The 14,626-nt window shown below is 40.7% G+C and overlaps 2 protein-coding genes across 2 annotated transcripts in view; one reads left to right on the forward strand and one right to left on the reverse strand.

Moving 5' to 3' along the window:
* Positions 1-8,582, reverse strand: part of MRPS27 (mitochondrial ribosomal protein S27) — an 80,060-nt gene extending 71,478 nt beyond the window's left edge. Inside the window, exons 1-2 of the mRNA XM_037149061.2 lie at positions 8,474-8,582; positions 5,241-5,318 (exon numbers count right to left, since the gene is read on the reverse strand). Coding sequence (XP_037004956.2) covers positions 5,241-5,318; positions 8,474-8,546 — 151 coding nt within the window. The 5' untranslated portion in view covers positions 8,547-8,582. The remainder of the gene's footprint in view (positions 1-5,240; positions 5,319-8,473) is intronic.
* A 14-nt stretch (positions 8,583-8,596) lies between these two features.
* The window catches only part of PTCD2 (pentatricopeptide repeat domain 2), a 29,758-nt gene continuing 23,728 nt past the window's right edge, over positions 8,597-14,626 (forward strand). The window contains exons 1-2 of the mRNA XM_053657303.1: positions 8,597-8,776; positions 10,131-10,223. Of these exons, the coding sequence (XP_053513278.1) occupies positions 8,665-8,776; positions 10,131-10,223 (205 nt within the window). The 5' untranslated portion in view covers positions 8,597-8,664. The remainder of the gene's footprint in view (positions 8,777-10,130; positions 10,224-14,626) is intronic.

Genomic DNA, 14,626 nt, shown 5'->3' on the forward strand with positions numbered 1-14,626 from the left:
ACCGTGATCTTTTGGTTCACAGGCCCGGGCTCAGTCCACTGCACTATACCAGCCAGAGTAAAAAAGACTTTTAAAAAGGCAAGAGAAGGGAGGGGTCAACAACATAACCAACTGCACTGTACACACCTTACATGCATCCTGATTCAATCAAACCATTAAAAAAACTAGGGGAGTATCATGGAAATGTGAACATTGGGTATTTCATATTTAAACAATTATTAATTAATAGGTCATGGTGGTATTTAAAATAACCTTATCTTTTAGAGGTATACAAGACCAAATTTATTCAAATATAATTTACTTATGGCTGAAATGACATGCTACCTGTGATTTGCCAAAAGGCTCAGGACAGGTGAACGAATGTGGAGAGGAAGTAAAGACTGGCCACGGCTGAGAATGGCTGAAGCCAGGTGATGAGTAAAGGGGATTCCTTATACCATTCTACTTTTGTATATGTTTTAGATTTGCCACTAAAAACATTAAAAAATTAACCTGTGGTGTTGTAAGGGCAACCTTTGAAGAGGAGAATGAGGGCTGCAATAAGGGCTTCTGGGGTTGTTAGGAATGAATGTTCTATCCTACACAGGTTTGTTCACTTTGTGATAACTTATCAATTGACGTATTATGATTTGTTCACTTTTCAGTACATATTACACTGCAATAAAAAAAAATGTTCTATTTTGTTTTTAAAGCAAGAAATCCACAGCTCCGACGCAAGGGAAGGCTCTACGGTGGAACTGCAGGTAGTACAGCAATCACTGAGAAAGGGCTTTCTGAATGGAAAGGCAATAGAATACAGTATGGCCTCAAGCGAATGTCAGAATGTGGCATTTCATCTCTGAAGGGGAATAACAGCAGCTGCCTTCACTGGCTGTTGAGCATTAAATGGAATGATGCAGATGAAATGCTTTACACAGAACAGTACACAACTAGTAATTAACAGAGGCTGTCTTTTGATTTTCATCTGAGGACCTGCATTGCATTCATGGCCTGTTTGCCCCCTAGACTGCAGTGCAGGTTCCCTCACTAAATAGAAATCCCGGTGTTAATCAAGATCTCCCTGGTAATAAACTACCTTCATACTTCGAGCTGGGCAGAGTATGAAGAGGGGAGGCATCATAGCTGCATACCTATCTGAGAGAACCCAGAGCGTTTCCTCCACAGTATTCGGAAGATCACTCAAGCCAATGGAAGATGAAAATGAAGATGAAGATACAGATGCAGATTCAGACCCAGACCTCTTCCCTCCCCACCGAGCTCCACTCCACCCAATGCCCTCCAATGAGGACTTGTGGAGTAAAGCTTCATCCTGTCTCTCCTCCCTTCGCCAATCGGCGAGCCCGTACTGATCACCGTGCCCAATCACAGCACTCCACATACTTGAGGGCAGACCCCTACGCACAGGCAAAAGGAGGCAGCGGAAAGGCTGCGGTAAAAGGTCCAGAGCTGACGCTGCGCAGCAGTCTACGAAGAGGCCGCACTGCCACCTACTGCCTGATCTTGTGCAGGCCTCAGCAGCCCTGACCACGCTCCGCCTGGGCGCGCGCTGCCCTCACCTCTCGGGGCCAATATTCCAACCCAAACACTCAATTTTGACTTAGGGAAAACGTAGTAATAGCACGTAGAAGCGAAAGTGTGTTTTAATCACATTCTATTACACAGTAAGGAAAATAATAATCTCAAATAGCCTCTCTTCCTTCCAACCAGTTTGAGTTTTGAAACCTTATTCACCCCTACGTTTTTTAGAGGTAAAATCAAGGGGGTTGGGTTTGTTTTTTCCACCTTTTTCTGGACCGCCTGCTGTATGTCAGGGTATTAGCTGAGGCAGGCATTACCATCACCCCTAATTTATACCAGGAACACAGGGTAAGTGACATAATTTTGGAAAATTGGCAAAGCTGGGGTTCACACCTAGGTGTCGAGCCCCAGGTGAAGACTCTTCACCTCATCACACTGCATCACCAAGTGTTGTGAGAATAGAGGGCAGGGGAAAATTTATTCTGACTGCGTAAGGATTCAGGGTGTACAAAGGGTATTCTAGGCCAGGTAGTATTCAATAATGGTAGCTGGCACTGCTTTTCCAAATATGCTAATCTTAACAGACGAGGAGGTGATTACCCCCATATACTTAATTTGTTGCAGATTATTATGCTCATTCTTCAGCAAACAGTTTTTTGCTTATTCAGGAATCCATGAGAACGTTCCCCTATATTGGTCCCAGAATAAAAGGCAGCAGACTATACACCATCTGAGGTGCCAAATATAATATCATTTACTAATCTTCCCTTCATACCTAGGACAGTGTTAACAATAGCTTATCTGAAATTCTTCATTCTCTTCTCTGTATTTCCATAGTCCTTTTCTTTTAATTTGTATATAACAAGCTTTGCAATATAACTGAGCCCATGTTGGTTTCATCATTACAAAAGTGTTTCCAGTATTAATGGCCCTAGAGGGCATTATAAAATGCACAGGGATTTTTTTTTTTTTGACTGTCAGAATGACAGTGGGGCATTACTGGCACTTAATAGGCAGAAAAAAGAAAAATTAAGTAACCTGCAAGGCCAAGACTGCCCAACACATCACAACACTGTCCTTGCTGGAGCTGGGAGCAGAGTTGGGGAGTCCTTGGGGAGCAAAGCTTTCAGTATGGGAAGGAGACACAACTATGGACTAGGGGAAGGAGAGGAAGAACCTGTGGGGCTGCACTGGAATCAGAGGTTTCAGTATGAACTGTTATTTGTAAGATATACACATGCATGCATATACACATGGATGTGCACATCTATTTGTGTATATATGGACACACATTTTCCCAGCTCTGTCCACTGAATGGGACAAGCAAAAGCCTCACAATGACAAGAGGACATCTAGTACCTAGACCTTGGCTTCTAGTACCATTCCCTACGGAGAGGAAGTAGGACTCCTTGGAGAAGTAGTTAATTTCAGGGCTAGAGTAGGAAAAGAACGAGATAAACCTGGAACTTTGAGAGTTGGCTTGAAAGGGCTCCTACAACCAAATACGGGACAATTTGATCACCCAAATAATTAAGGATGGTAATGAATCATTTTAAAAAAACCCAAAACAAGGGAAATCCACAATCCAGAAGACCATATTGATAATGAACAGATAAATATAGTTCAAAGAAATGGGATAAAAGAGAGGATTCTTGCTTATAGTAAAATATTGAGTACTAACTAGTAAATGTGGATGTATTAACAGAGTTGGAAAACCATCATTTTGCAACTGTCATAATAAAGACTGATTCAGGCAAGATGCCTCAATGGATGCTAAATCTAGGGGGAAGCTTTTAATAAACAGGATAGTTGCATATTGAAACATGTCCCCACAGAATGTCTTAGTCATAAGGAGAAAAATAGTATCTATCTCTCCAGTGGGAAAAACAGACACACTTGACTGGGTGATCAAGGTTAACATCGCCAGTGAAGGCAGATGGGCAACAGGTGTCTCTAGAGGTGCCCGGAGAAGGACAAAATGTCATTGACAATATTCTGACTGGGAAAGCACATCTTGAATCTATTCATGATATCTCAGACAAACCCCAAAAGAATAATATTTTATTAAAAAAGGGTCTGGCTTCTTTAAAAAAAAAAGTCAGATAATACATACTACAGCATTGAGGATAAAAGTCTATACTACATACTATATCAAGCCATGTATGACATGGTAGACGTTCACACTATTAAAAGAATACCTGTTTAGAATTAACAAAACTAACTCAATTTTACACATAAAAATAAAGTACTCTAGGAGGGCAGGATGAATTTTCCATAAATGCAAGTACTAGGTAAACTGAGGAAAGAAGAAAAGAGAGCACTTTGATTCATTCAGAACTTTACCAAGAGTTGTTGACCATTTTGTGAATAAAACTGTGTCACTTATGATAACGTCATGATGATACCAAATTGTACTTGATTTTGCTGGTACACTACATCTGTATTCATCTGCATTTCTACCTGCTGTTCATGGTGATTCTACATCATCAGTGCAAACAAATAGTTACTAATCTTCACACTCTCCACAGTTGTTTTGCCTGGGCCCTGCCCATACACCCACTTCCAGGTCTCACAGACCAACTTTAATGTGCTCCTGCAATCACACAGGGAGAAAATGATGAGTTCTTTGAACACTCCCGCCCCACCCTCCGCCACTCCCAAGGTAGCTGTTATAAGTAGCTATAACAGGATCCTGCTCCTCCGCTTCGGAGTTACTGGAAGAATTGATAAACACAGGAGGACTTTCTTCTTATTTAACATAAGCCCAAAAAAGCTGAGAAAGCAATTTGGGGGAAAATATTACATCAACGCTGGAACTGATCCCAAAATTACATTATTCCCATAAAATGTCACCAATCATCTGACTTTATCACAATGACATTATGTGAATAAAATAATATTAAATAGGGGGGAGGGGGAATAATGGTAGAAAGACAGGGATGGGACAAGTTAAAGAACATGTATGAATGACCCATGGACATGGACAACATTGTGGGAATTGACTGTGAGAGTGGAGGGTGGGATGGGTGGAGCAGAGCAAAGGGGGGGGGAATTGGGCCAACTGTAACAGAATAACAATTTAAAAATCTTGAAAAGACAATATTATATATATGTAGCATGTACATTTCTATAAAATGTTTATAGGGTCAGTGATTTCTTTTAGGCCTTGTTAATTTATAAAAGAATGGCTGCTAACTGTGTAATATAGGGAACAGGGGCCTCTAATTAGGAGCCCCCAGCATGAAAAGTTAGCCAACTGTTTTTCTTAAATGGTTTATATGAGATTCTAGCACTGCTTTCAAACCCACCTATCACCTGGCAATGAAACAGAGGAGAGTCAAAATGCTTTCCAAAGACAAGTTAAGAAATGACAATAAAAAAAGATAAAAGTATAAAGTATATTTTTCTTCACAAATAATGTAAAACAGAAACAGGCTTCAGGGTAACGAACTTGACTACAATAACAATGGGAAAAAAAAGAATTGTTTACAATATTTAGGAAGACTACTCATCAAGGCAAAAAAAAAACCCAATCCCCAACAACAACAAAAACCCCAGAAGGATAGCAAAAATGATTCTGCCATATGTGAAACAAAAGTCTAATTCTTTTTAAGACCCAAAATGTACTTCTCTGAATTGGATTATCATAAGAGCATCATATGAATATGTGACTATATGATACGAACACATGGAGTGACTGAAAATGACACGGAGGCACCTACCGAGGTGACAGTCTTCTTTTCCTCTTGCTTCCCATTTGTGGCTGTCTACATACGCTGCAGAGAGCAGGCATCTTTTGCCTGAGGAAAAGGACAATATCTCAACATTCACGATTTCACAACAGGTTCAGTGTATGTATCCGTTTTATTAAAAATATCATTGTAATATGCTCAGTTTACTACATTATTTAAAGATGCTAACATGATACTGTAACCAACACTGCACAGTTAACAATTTGGTTCCTGACAAGACGCATTCGTCCTCTAAGAAGCAGGTGAGGAAAACTGGAAATTTGGCTGAACTGTTGCTTAACTCATTAATCGAATGTTTCATAGTCATTAGTTGGTTCTCAAAACATTTCTGACTTAGATCAGCATGTTTACCCATATTTCACATAAAGTGAACAGCAATATCTTACCCAGTACACCAGCACCAGAGGGGTAAATAGGAGAAACCCAATGTGCCAAATTTGAGGTCTCACAAGATGGCACAGCTGCTTTACCAGCCCCTGGCACAATGACTGGCATATGACAGTGATCAACAAACATAGGTTCAAAGAATGAATGAGAAAGAATAAATGGCCACTTCATCAAAATTAAAAACTTTTGTGCTTCAAAGGGCACTATCCAAAAAGTGAAAGGAAAACTCACAGAATGAGAGAAAACATTTGCCAATCATATATCTGATAAGGGACTTGTACTCTAAACGTATACAAAACTCTTCCTACTCAAACTGTATCATTTTTATAAAGATTTTATTTAGTTATTTTTAGAAAGAGGGTAAGGGAAAGAAAAAGAGAGGGAGAGAAACATCAATGTGTGGTTGACACTTGTGCACCCCCAACTGGGGACCTGGCCCGAAACCCAGGCACATGCCTGCACTGGGAATCGAACCAGCAACTCTTTGGTCCACAGGCCAGCACTCAATCCAGTGAGCCACACCAACCAGGGCTCTTTCTACTCAAAATTAAAAAAAAACAAATAATCCAAATTAAAATGGACAAAGGATTTGAGCAACAGTTTCTCAAAAAACAAAAGGATGTACACACACAAGCATGTATACATACACACCAGCAAGTGCATAGAAAGATGATTAGTATCATTTGCTATTAGGGAAATGCCAAATACATTGAAATGCTACTTCATACCCACTAGGATGACTATAATCAAATAATAACAGCCATTGATAAACTGGAACCTTCATACATTTCAGGTGAAAATGTAAAACATCACAGCCCCTTTGGAAAGTTTGGCAGGTCCTTAAAATATAAACATGAAGTTGCATACAACCCAGCGATTCCAAAGGGAAGCAGTGTGACTGTGGACTCCAATGGACTTTAGAGTCGCAAAATCCAAGTCTGAATCCTAGCCTTGCTGATAAATGCTATGAAAATGTGGGCAAGTTACACCAGGTCTTGGGCCTCTTTCTCCACATGTAAAATGAGGAAATAATGCCTACCTTGTACCATAATCTAAATGAATGTGCAAGCAGTATTAAGTGCTTAGCCTAACATCCCCTGTGTAGTAGGTTCCCAATTAAGTTTCCTTCCTCTAGCCTCTTCATATCGTTAGGTCATTTTTTGGTTCATCTCAATAAATTTTCCTTTTGTTCTGATGTAATTACGGAGAATCACTAGAAGCACCAAAGTATTTCAAATATTGATTTGTCCTGAGTTTGTACAAAGTAGACTATTTTTCCTTTCTTGTCTTGTAATGTTTCAAGATGCTTAGATGACTTAAAGTCAAGCTTATTATCAGCATTTTCAAATCCCGAGTGGTCCATAATGCATTATCCTACTTATTTATATTATTCCCCTTACAGACTTCATTTCCTAATTGCAAGACTCTTTTCATCTATGGTCTAGCCCAGTGCTTGTTTAATATACCTATCTATTGATACAATGATGGAAATGTTCAATTCTGAGCTGTCCAACAAAGTAGCAACTAGTCCCAGGTGTCTACTGAGCACTTAAAATGTAGATAGTATGACTAAGAAACTGAACTTTAAATTTCATTGAATTTTCACTACTTTAAATAGTCATATGCAGCTACTAGCTACTACAATATTATAGCACAGGTGTATAAACTACCACGAGTTGACCAGTTCAAACTAAGACCAAAATGCTAACTGGAAATTCTCTCAATTCATTCTTACCTAATCTCCATTCCCTTGTTAGAATGATTGTCCCTAACATTCTAAGCAACCACAATATCCTCCCTAATAGACAATCTAAGGTCTTGTTTAAATTGAAACATTTACCAACAACCATAAGTAAACATGCTTATAAATAGCTACAACAGCTAATTCTTACTGAGGTGCCTGGTACCGTGCATATCACTTTACCTAACATGTGGCATTAAGTCTTTTCACCAGCTAGGTCAATCAGTTAATCCTCAGAAAACTTTTGGTGGCCAAGTCTGTGATTTCATTTGATGTTTAACAGCTGTTCCTAAAAAAGTGTCAGCAAAAGTGTATGTGTTGCTTTTTTATAAGGGCTAGAGGAAGTATGTTGGAAAGAGGAGATAAGCACTGGAAACATCAACTGTGATTATTGCATTTTAATCAAACAATCATACACTTGTCAGGATTCAGCTTCTGGAAATATAAAAACTTTTTTTTTCTAATGTCTTTATCAGCAGATCACTAAACAGGTTTGAGCAGGCTGTCATTCACTGAGATAATCAAAGTACTTTTAGGAGTAACTATTAGCATTCCTTGTCTATAGGCAGAGAACCGTAGCAAAGGAAAGTCAAAGATTGTGTCCAAGGTCATCAGGTACAATGAGATTAATACACTGAAAAATTCTTCCACCAAGTGAAGACAAGGGGTTCTGGCCAGCTGTTAGGTGGGGAGAAGAACGCTTACGATGTCCCTCCAAAGAAGCCTCACGAGGGAGAAAATTTTCATAGCCCCAGAGGTGGACACATTCGAGCTTTTCAGAGCCGGCAAAAGACAACCACCCTGACACAAATCACACGCAGAAACACCCACGCCTGGACTTTCTCTGTTCTTTATACCTTTGGATGGGCAGACACTATTACTTTACAAAAGGAGATGGATCAGAGATATTATCTCCCCTTACTGTGTTATCAAACACCCCAACTGTTTTCTCTAGCAACTAGATCCCAGAAGCATCTCCTCTCCTTTTGAAGGCTCATCACCCCCTTCACTCAAGGGACAGAGTTCTCAGGGATCTAATGAAGCAGCTCCACGAAGGCAGCAGCCAGCCACCAACCTGCCAGGGACAGGCAAGGCAGAGGCACTTTCCCCGCCAGCAGGATCCCGCGCCGCACCATGGAGGCCGCCATCTTGGAGCATACCAAGGAGAACGCCGGTCCAGGGGGGATACGGGGAGAGGAAGAGGTGGTTCCAGTCGGGCTGGCTCTCCGCGCCCCCGGCTCCGCAGTTGGTGCGGCCCGGGACGGAATGGCTGCTGCGTTTCGGCCACCGAAGCTAGCCTTGCCACAGGCGCTGCGGTCTTTGGTGTATCCTAGGGTGGGAGGTTCAGGCTCCAGCTGCTGCCGCTGCCCTCTCGGAGGTATCCGCGGCCTCGGGCCGGGAAGGAGGGAGGGATGAGAAAGAAGGGACCTCTATCCCTTAGCGGGCATCACTTTGAAGCAATAACTGTGCCGCGGTACTTACTAGTCTGGGGCAGCCGAGCGTGTCTTGGCCCTCTGGCTGCGCGTGGGTGCAGTGGTGGCCCCTGGGTGCCGTGGACAGCTACGTGCCTGAGAACCAAAGAAGCCGGGCTCAGGTCTTGACCTTGGAGCTGTAGTATTCCCTTGGATAGGGCAACGTTGCTCTCCAAAAACACCCCTTCCCGCTTTGGTTGTAGTGTCCCGCAGTTTGGGAGCCGCGACCCACCTCTGCAACTAACAATCTGGAAGACCTTGAACGGATTTCTTCATTTGTAAAATTATAACTTAATAATTAATAACTAACTTTAATAACTTTAAAACTTAATAACTTTATGAAGATGATTGAAGTTCAAAATCCCGATGAGTGATGATAAAATACGTAACAGGCATTATTCTAATGCATTTGTATCAGGCATTATTCTAATGCATTTTGCACACATCCTTTTTCTCGTGTCTTGACGGAGTACTATTCTTTTCTCTGTTTACAGAGGCGGGAACAGCAAATCAGACCTCATTTCCCTAAGGTCAGAGGGAAGTGATAGGGAAGAGATTTGAACACAGGCAGCCTTCCCATAGAGTCCCACTGTAACTCCTCTGGACTGGCTTTCCACATAGAAATTTTTATTGTTACCTTGTCATTGCAATACCCAGAGCACTTTTAGTGAATGGTGCTTTGGCCAAGCTCCACCCCGTGCACAGCCCAGCAACCTAAAGAAATGATGATGTCCCCCAACCCATCTTTACTAAGTTGTGATCAGTGATTTCTGATATTCTTGAGGATACTGCTAAGCCAAATCTGAGATGCAATGCTCCTCATTTCACAAGTGACAGAACTGGAAATTCCAATGATCACCCTCTAACTTTTTCCACTACTCTATGTGCTTCTACCTACATATACCAAAACTAGATATTCTTATTCTACATAAACAATAGCATTTAGTTTTTTAAAAAATTCCCTTATTATCTCTTAATCAGTTAGTGAATGGCAATATGTCTTTCAGATCCCAGGTTCCTGCCAACCCATCCCCACACACAATCACTAGCTTCATTTACACACACAAACATTACTTGCCTTGCTGAGGATTTGCATTTTCTGGTAGTTCGGAGACTTGTTTCTAACTAGGGTGACTGGTATATTTGTACCCATCTAGATGGAGTATTTGTACCAAATGAAAATAAATAAGATCAGTTATGAGAGGCAGTCAAGCTCCACTCTAGTCAAAATGATTTTATTTTTCTTTCTCTAATTTTTAGCTAAAAGATACCTACTTACAGATAATATTGTGAAATTAAGAGAATTTCAGCAGAAGAAGGTGGCTATTGCACACAATCTTCCTGGCACCAAAGGTAATTGAATCCATTTTGTTCATCTGTTCCTTGTTCTGTCATTTAAGTTTCCTTTGTCTATCCCTATTCAGTCTCTTTTTCAGTGAGCCGATGTCTCAGGAAAAGTTGAGATGATTTATTTTTAATTTCCTAGTCTACTCTTAAATGCACCTTTCATCTCATTCTTCACCTGCAGGGCCTACAATTTTCCTCTTATCCCTTCACCCAGGATCCCAGAGAAGTACTACAACCAGTCCTCTCCTGATCCATGCCACTCTAAGGTTCAAGGGTCAGCAGCAACCAGGTGGTTGATAGAAATACTAAACCTCGGGCCCCATACAATTCTTACCCACAGTAAAGTCTGAGAAGAACTGCTCCAGACAACTGGCATTCAAACTTTTCAATGCAACCCTTAATTAAAAATTACATTTTATTTTAAATCTTCACTGTACACATACATATCTGCACATAAGTGAAATGAAATGAAACAAAACAGTGCTGTGTATGGTGATGTATTTTCATATTTTCTACCCTGTGCTGGAAAAGTCAATAGGCTAAAACAAAGATGTCTTTTAAAAATTAGCAAAATATTGACAATTGTTGAGACTGGATGTTGGGGGCAGGGGTTCCAGTATACTGTTCTCTCTACTTTCAGGTATGTTTGAAATTTTTTATTATAAAAAGCGAAAATTACAACAACACTTTGTAGGTCCTGTTCCCTTTCAGCATCTGGGAGATTTTGTTGTATTCATTCTCTTTCTCCTGCACGTTGAGTTTTTCCCAGTCCTTCAAATTTTTTTATAAGCACAGCAAGACTCTCCTCTTTTTTTAATAACTCTTTTATGTGCCTTTATTGACTTTTTCAGCTCTCCTTCTTCTGTTATCAAGTGTTTATGAACACCTAATTAACACTTCTTGCTTCTCTTCACTCAGGGTCCAGCCCTCCAGAAATGTCTTCCCTCACTGCTCTGCTAATCACATTGTTGAATAATCTCACCTACAGAACAAGAAAATAAGCCTTAAGTGTGGGGGAGAGAATATATTAATCTCCAGTTTAGTAGACTCAATCTAGATTTTACTTCAGTCTTTTCCTTTTACTCAAGGTCTTTTGGAGTTATGTGGAGTTGCAAAATGAGGGCTCCATATCATTTTCTAGTTGTTCTTTCCAATTGTCGTAGTCTTTCTAAGGCTGTGACATTTGTACATATGTTCTGAAAGACAGCTAATGAGTGCCAGTGTCCCGCATTGCTAAATTTGGTATTTATAAAATCCTGTCCACATTTCATCCTTGTAAAAGCCTACAATGGTACTGCCTTCTGTATGACATCATACAAACTCACCCCCTGCCTTCCTGGCTCTTCCATAATGGACCTCACCTTTTCTGAAATCCAGTGTGATTTCCTGTTCATCTAGTCACAGTTCTGTCCTCACCACCTCCCGCTTCTGCAAATTCTGTGCTGTTATTCATGCTGGTACCTAGAATGCCCCCCAGTTTGCAGTTTATCCAACTCCATCCAGCCCCTTCCTTCCTGTCTGGTATCTTTCCCCTCCTGCCAGGCCTGGTCTGTTCCTGCCACTCTGAATTTTCCCTTCTCTAATACTATGTTTATAGTCAGTCACGTGCCATCTACTCCATCAATGTTTTCCAATAGCTTTCTATAAATATCTTTTCTTCTTAAATAGACTTTATGCTCTTTCAGAACAGGAACCGTACCTCCGAGTATGAATATGTGATAAGCACTTAACATCTTCATAGATTAGTTTTAAAATACAAATTACATCTGTTGAAATTTTGGGTTCTTAAGGTTTATTAAGAAGGATGAAGTTGTAAAGTCATCCCATTGAAATCTTTTATATTGGAAATTGTTTTGAAATATTTAATAGAACAAATCCTCTTAAACCTAAGAGGTGTTAGAAGGAATGAAAATAAGAACAACAGTATCTGTGATTAACTGGCAGTTGCTCTCTGCCAGGCTCTGTGCTACATGCGTTATGTACATTAGTCATCTCAGGATGCGCTCTGGAGGGAGGTGTCATGAGCCTCACTTTACACATGAGAAATCTGGCCTCACAGAGAAGGGCCTCCCCATAGCACGCAAGTGGCAGAGCCTAGATTTTATCCCAGTTCCTTCGCTTTCTGAAACCTTTAACCATTAAATTATGTGGTTCTGCAAGTAAAGATTGGAGGGTCTACTACAGTATCTTGAGTAGGCCTTTTCTTATAAATCCAGGGCAGTGTCTGCCTCAGCTTCCAGATCATGCATTTTAAATGTATGTTGTACCACCCCTCTGTGCAGCGTTCCTTTAAAGCTCTGGGCCTCAGAGCAAATCCTGTAGACTTTTCTTGGCTGTTCTGTTCTTGAGAACAGCCGTGCCTTCTGGAAAGCAGGTGCTTGCTTAGTGCCTGCCTTGCATCTCAGCCCACATTTTTTCAGGAATGCAGTCCCTTCCTAATGCTAAGAAGCTATAGTATGTTTCTTTCTTTTTTAAAAATATGTTTTATTGGTTATGCCATTACAGTTGTCCTATTTCCCCCTTCATTCTCCTCCACCCTGCACACCCCCTCCCCCGTCATTCCCCTCCTTTAGTTTATGACCACGTGTCTCAAGTTCTTTAGATCCTATATTTCCTCTACTATTCTTGCCCTCCCCCCTATTTTCTATCTACTGTCTATGCTCCTTATTTTCTGTACCTTCTCCCCCCTTTGCCTCCTCCCACTCCCCTGTTGCTAACCCTCCATGTGATCTTCATTTCTATGATTCTGCTCCTGATCTAGCTGTCCTCTTAGTTTGCTTTTGTTTTAGGTGTGGTTCTTTTTTTTTTTTTTTTAAGCACAGGTTCTAAATGCTGATGTCTGTGGCTCACTGTTTTCAAAGCAACTCTTTTTTTTTTTTTTTAAGATTTTATTTATTTATCTTTAGAGGGGAAGGGAAGGAGAGAGAGAGAGAAATATCAATGTATGGTTGCCTCTCATGCGTCCCCTGCTGGAACTGACCTGCAACCCAGGCATGTGCCCTGACTGGGAATCGAACCGCGATACTCTGGTTCGCAGGACCACACTCAATCCACTAAGCTACACCAGCCAGGAGGTGTGGTTCTTAATAACTGTGAGATTGCTGTCCTTTCACTGTTCATCTTTTTTATCTTCTTTTTCTTAAGTAAGTCCTTTTAACATTTCATATAATAAGGGCTTGGTGATGATGAACTCCTTGAATTTGATCTTATCTGAGAAGCACTTTATCTGCCCTTCTATTCTAAATGAAAGCTTTTCTGAATAGAGCAATCTTGGATGTAGGTCTTTGGATTTCCTGACTTGAAATACTTCTTTCCCGCCCCTTCTTGCCTGTAAGGTCTCTTTTGAGAAATCAGCTGACAGTCTGATGGAAACTCCTTTGTAGATGACTGTCCCCTTATCTCTTGCTGCTTCTAGGATTCTCTGCTTCATTTGCATCTTGGCTAATGTAATTATGATGTGCCTTGGTGTGTTCCTTCTTGGGTCCAACTTCTTTGGGACTCTCTGAGCTTCCTGGATTTCCTGGAAGTCTTATTTCCTTTGCCAGATTGGGGAAGTTCTCCTTTATAATTTGTTCAAGTAAGTTTTCCACTGGTGGCTGTTCTTCTTCCCCTTCTGGTACCCCTATAATTCAGATGTTGGAGCATTTAAAGATGTCCTGGAGGTTCCTAAGCCTCTCCTCATTTTTTTGAATTCTTGTTTCTTCATTCTTTTCTGTTTTGTCATTTTTTCCTTCCTTCTGGTCCACTCCTTTGATTTGAGTCCCAGTTTCCTTTCCATCACTATTGGTTTCCTGTGCATTTCCCTTCATTTCAATTAGTTTAGCCTTCATATGTTCCTCTAATTTGTGACTAAAGTCAACCAGTTCTGTGAGCATCCTGATCACCAGTGTTTTGAACTGTGCATCTGAAAGGTTGGCTATCTCTTGGTTGCTTAGATTTATTGTCTCTGGGGGTCTGAGTTGTTCTTCAGCCATATTTTGATCTGTTTGTGCCTGTTACATATGAGGAGCAGAGCCTTAGTTGTTCCTAGAAGCTATAGTATGTTTCTTTTTCATGTTTGTCCCCACAGTTGATCAGACGTAAGATAGGTGACAGAAATAGAGTATGATCACCTTGAAAAGAGTGACAGGTTGTTGGTTTTTTAAAATTTATTTGTGAGAGAGATAGTGGAAGGGAAAGAGAAAAACATAAATTTGTTGTTCCTCTTATTTATGCATTCATTAGTTGATTGTTATGTGCCCTGCCTGGAGATTGAACTCGCACCCTTGGCATATTGGGGATGACGCTCTAACCAGCTGAGCTACCCAGCCAAGGCAGAGTGACTGTTTTTTATTTATCCCCTATGCATTATATAGTCTGGTGCCATACTCTCCAACAACAGTAGAGAGAGACCAAGAAGAATGAAGGAG

Source organism: Artibeus jamaicensis, unplaced genomic scaffold (assembly GCF_021234435.1).
Source record: "Artibeus jamaicensis isolate MK-2021 breed Jamaican fruit bat unplaced genomic scaffold, CSHL_Jam_final scaffold_369, whole genome shotgun sequence".
Lineage (NCBI taxonomy): Eukaryota > Metazoa > Chordata > Mammalia > Chiroptera > Phyllostomidae > Artibeus > Artibeus jamaicensis.